At 47.3% G+C, this 5,238-nt stretch overlaps 1 protein-coding gene across 1 annotated transcript; it reads left to right on the top strand.

Moving 5' to 3' along the window:
- Positions 1–2,358: 2,358 nt before the first annotated feature.
- On the top strand, positions 2,359–5,097 carry LOC109862395. Its single transcript, XM_020442433.1, has 3 exons — positions 2,359–2,387; positions 2,516–3,150; positions 3,227–5,097. The coding sequence occupies exons 1-3, from the start codon at positions 2,359–2,361 to the stop codon at positions 5,095–5,097; spliced, it is 2,535 nt and encodes an 844-aa protein (XP_020298022.1).
- The last annotated feature ends 141 nt before the right edge of the window (positions 5,098–5,238 follow it).

Genomic DNA, 5,238 nt, shown 5'->3' with positions numbered 1-5,238 from the left:
CGGTGTCGAATCGTACTGTGGTCAAACGGAACACGCCCGCCTGTTCTTATCGCCCTAAGCGATCAGCCGCTTTCGGTTTAATGACGCACTTTCCGCAATAACGCAAAACCGTTGCGTACCGGATGTGATGTTTTTGAAACGCAATTTCAAACCTAAAGATTTCGAGGAAAAATAAGGAGTAAAATAAAAAGACGCCTCGAGGTCGGGAGCGCGTCACAAATCATTTTGATCGCAAGTTGTATAGATAACAAGTTGTTGTTGAATATGTATAACGGATCGAACACGACGCGCATTTTAAACTTATCGGTCGAAGAGTTGAAAAACATTCCAAAGAGGATTCTTTTAAAAGTGTTTGATAATCACGTAGAGCTTTTGTGGGATCGACTGCCTGATCATTTGAAGAAAGATCCTGAGGTGCAGTTATATCGTAGATGTCTCGAACATTATAATCAACCGGGAGATTACGATCACATTGACGGACCTGCTCCGCTGAAAAAATATTGTCGCGCGTGTATTGCGAAAGTCAAGATGGAAAATCAACAATGAATCGGATCAGACAACCGAAATCGCTACAGTTCCTAGCTGCAAAAACTGTAGCAAAACATGTAGACGAGTACATTAAAATACACAATCTTGAAATTCTTAAAGTGTGCAAGGACGCAATACGAGAGATCTGGTTCGATGTACGGCTCTATCGCTACGATCGCGATTTTCCTTGGCTTTGGTTATCGGTGCACGATCTACCTGAGGAACAAATATGGGAAAAGGAAAACAATTTCAACGAAGAGGACTTTAAAATCTTGCAACTATCCGCGCTCGCGATCAGAGAATACGATTGGTTTCCAAGATACGTTGAGACAGTTATCACATCAAAATCGCATACATAAAGTTTAGAACGATTTGCGCGGATCTGAAACATCTGTCTCGCTTGTGCATTCGATGAGCGTTGCGAGTGTGGGAGTGGGGTAAGCAACAACATCGGTACAAGTGGTTGCAGAATACGTGGGTACAAGTCACCGGACATCAAATGATCGAAGACGCCGATTTCATGACAAACGTTATATGGAATTCAGAGCGATGGTGTTCCAACTGCTACAGACGACCGTTGTTTGTTTTGTATACAGAGGATGATTGTTACTGGAACACCGAGTAGCACAAAGATACATCCCCCAATGATTATGACTATGAGCAACTAATAGATGAAAAGATAAAAAAACGAAAATTGAATCCAACAAATATATACGATCCAATAATACTATCGTGAGTAAACAATTCTATACGAGTATAAGCGAAGACAACAACATGAACGATCGCGAAACGCTCGAAGAAGAGGCCGCGCTCCTCGACGAGTTACACGATTACATCTCGTGGGAGGAACGGTGCGACGAACGTCTAGAGACACTGAGAGAAGAGTGCCGTAGAAAACGCCCGCGATCATCCACAGGTGTAATAAGTTGGCACGTCGCTCGTATCGCGCGACTCGAAAGTCTGCGCGCGGCCCTTCGCGAACGGTCCGCGCACGTCGGTGCGGGTGTCGAGAGCGCGGGACTCGCATGGATCGAAATCGAGACGGCGTTTAAAAATCGTTTGGTGACCGGNATCGTGGTGAACAAGTCGTTCATCGAGCCCCGTCGCTTTCTCAAAGCCGCTAGAGACACGGTGCTCGCGCGCGTTCATCGAGCGATCGCGCGGCACGCTAACGTAAAAGTGAACACGATGTTCAACGGGAAGTTTGTCGCGGGTGAAAAAACAAGCGTGAAATCGTTCAATACGCGCAATCGCGCGTTGTATTACTCGTCGGATCTGCGCGAGTGGTACGATCGAGAGGTGATGGATGCGACAATGACCACTCTGGAAGAGTTCCAGGAACGCGACAGCGGCTGGGCGTTGACGCAGATACTGAACCTCACAGTGAATGTGAACAGCCACAATCCGATGCGCGCGGGATGTCAGATTAAAATGACGCGTGAGGTTCAACTCAAACGCGCGGTAGTGAACGTACAATCACCGGACAATGCGTGTTTCGCGTGGGCTGTGGTTGCCGCGTTGTATCCAAATGCTTCATATTCCGAACAAATATCACAGTATCCCGCGTACGCGAGTGTGTTGAACCTTGATGGAATAGAGTTTCCAATGACGTTGCATCAAATCACGCGTTTCGAACGCAACAACAACGTGTCCGTAAACGTGTTTACGGCGGCGGAACAGGAACGCGGATACGTGCCGCTGCATCTAACATCCAACAAGAAGGACAAGCATGTGAATCTGTTGTATGTTCCCGATTAACATGATGGACACGTGGGACATTTCGCGTGGATAAAAAATTTATCGCGTTTAGTCAGCTCGCAATTGAGCAAAATGAAGACAGCGAAGTACATATGCGATCGGTAAGTACGAACAAGTGGTGTAACAGTAACAACAATGTTGAATAAAAAATAAATACCTACAATTGTGAGATGGTGAACTCATTACTTAATGTTGTGTGTATTGTTCGTTTATTGCAACACGTACATAGATGTCTACACTACTTCTACACAAGCGATAAGCTAGCGATACACACCACGGATTGTGAACAAATCAACAACAGTGCAATCGTTCTTCCCGCTGAGGGAAAGAACTGTTTAACATTTGAGAATTACAACAACAAGGAACGAGTTCCAATGGTTGTGTACGCCGACTTGGAGTGCGTACTCGAGAAACAGGACAAAGAGNAGAACGCATCGAGCGCGCACAAGTACCAAAAACACAGCGTGTTCAGCATCGGTTATTACGCGAGCTGTGAGCACATTGACATCGGATACAGATCTCACAGAGGTGAGAACTGTGTGCAGTGGTTTGTAAACAAACTGCACGATCTCGCGAAACGTGCGAAGACCTTGTTCGCGACAAATGTACCCATGGCGAATCTCACACCGGCGGAGCTCGAGCGGTTTAGGAACGCCGAGTGTTGCCACGTCTGCGAACGACCTTTCGAACGAGATGACACGAGAGTGCGCAATCACTGTCATCTGACGGGACGCTTCAGAGGATCCGCGCACTCCGCGTGCAATTTAAATTACAAACAGGTCTACGTTGTTCCCGTTGTGTTCCACAACTTATCGGGATACGACGCGCATTTTATTATCAAGGATGTGGCCAACGCTTTCGAGGGTGAGATCAACGTGCTGCCTGTGAAAAGAGACCTACATATCGTTCACGAAACATGTGAGCAGTACTCGTGATGAAGACAATCAGAAGTGCGTGCAACTGCGGTTCATCGATTCGTACAAATTTCTGAGCACAAGCTTAGAAAAACTCGCGTCCTATCTCAACAAAAGCGAACTGCGAGTGACTCAAACGGAATTCAACAATCTCTTCACCGAGGACTTCGAACTACTCACGCGAAAAAGTGTGTTTCCATACAAATACGTGGACAACGTCGACAAATTGTTGGAAACCAGTCTGCCACCGCGCGAGGCGTTTTACAGTTCGCTGACCGGTGAGACTGTGACGGAGAGCGAGTACGCGCACGCGACAAACGTCTGGCAACGATTCAACATCGACAATTTGAGATCTTACAGCGACCTGTATCTGAAGACAGATGTACTTCTGCTGGCTGATGTATTCGAAAACTTTCGTCGCGAGTGCCTCGCGAGTTACGGACTGGATCCCGCGCACTACTACACGCTGCCGGGATATACATGGGACGTTATGTTGAAGCACACTTGTGTGACGTTCGAGCTGCTGACAGACATCGACATGGTGATGTTCGTGGAACGCGGCATACGCGGTGGTTTGAGTCAATGTTCGAACAGATACGCCCGCGCCAACAACAGGTACGCGCAATCGTACGATCCATCCGAACCGACGTCGTATCTGATGTACTACGACGTTACCAATCTCTACGGATGGACGATGTGTCAACCGCTTCCATATGGTAACTTTGCGTGGGTGGAGAACGCAGACGAGTTTGATGTGACAACGGTCGCCGCGGACAGCGACGTTGGCTACATACTCGAGGTCGATCTGACGTATCCGAAAGAACTGCACGACGCGCACAGAGACTTGCATTTTTGTCCAACACGTGAGGAGCCGCCTGGTAAACATGGAAAGAATCACACCAAATTGCTTGCTACTGTGTTCAACAAGAAGCGATACGTAATTCACTACCTGAACCTGCAGCAGTGTCTGCGATACGGGCTTTGTCTGACGCGAATACATCGAGTACTGCNGTTCTCGCAATCGCCTTGGCTGCGCGGATACATTGAACTGAATACCCGATTCCGCGCAAACGCCACCAACGAGTTTGCAAAATATCTTTATAAACTCATGAACAACGCGGTGTTCGGCAAGACTATGGAGAACGTGCGCAAGTACACCGACGTACGACTCGTTACAAAATGGGAAGGACGATGCGGTGCGGAAGCGCTCATTGCAAAACCAAACTTCCACAGCCGCAGCGTGTTCGCTGAAGATTTAGTGGCTATTGAACTGCGTCGTCTGGAAGTTTTATTCAACAAACCGTTGTACGTCGGTATGTGCATACTCGACATATCAAAGACTTGTCTATATAAATACCATTACGACTACATGGCACCGTTGTACGGTTACGATTGCAAGATCCTCTACACTGATACCGACAGTTTAATATACCACATAAAGTGCGAGGATGTGTACAAGGATATGAAGCGCGATATTGCTCGTTTTGATACAAGCGACTATCCAGCGGACAATTCATACAACATGCCTCGCGCAAACAAGAAGGTACCGGGACTTATGAAGGATGAGAACAACGGTGCTGTTATGACTGAGTTTGTGGGTTTGCGCGCGAAGATGTACGCGACTCGAGTGGGCGACAGGAAGTGCACAAAGAAGGTGAAAGGTGTGAAGAGAAGCGTCGTCGCGAGAACGATCACCTTCGACGACTACGTGCAATGTCTGCGGAACGCAACCGAACTGACGCGACAGCAGTCGTGTATACGATCGCGGTTGCACGAGGTGTTCACCATGTCGGAACGGAAGCTCGCTCTGAGCCCGCACGACGACAAGCGGTACATCATCCATGGATCGACCGACACCTTACCATGGGGCCACTACAAGATCCCTAACCTAGACTAGGGTAATTATGCAGTTATACGGACTATTTTCCGATCTCAACAATTTTGACATATGTTATCAAGGTCACCTCTCTGAATAATAATATGAAGGTTTTATCCGTCGCTCATTGTTTATAAAAAACTTATGAACAAAAAAAGTTTC

This window comes from Pseudomyrmex gracilis, unplaced genomic scaffold, assembly GCF_002006095.1.
Source record: "Pseudomyrmex gracilis isolate BER0280 unplaced genomic scaffold, ASM200609v1 scaffold_1726, whole genome shotgun sequence".
In the NCBI taxonomy this organism is placed as follows: Eukaryota; Metazoa; Arthropoda; class Insecta; order Hymenoptera; family Formicidae; genus Pseudomyrmex; species Pseudomyrmex gracilis.
Note: the sequence above shows the minus strand (reverse complement) of the source record. Positions and strands in the feature narration are given on the sequence as shown.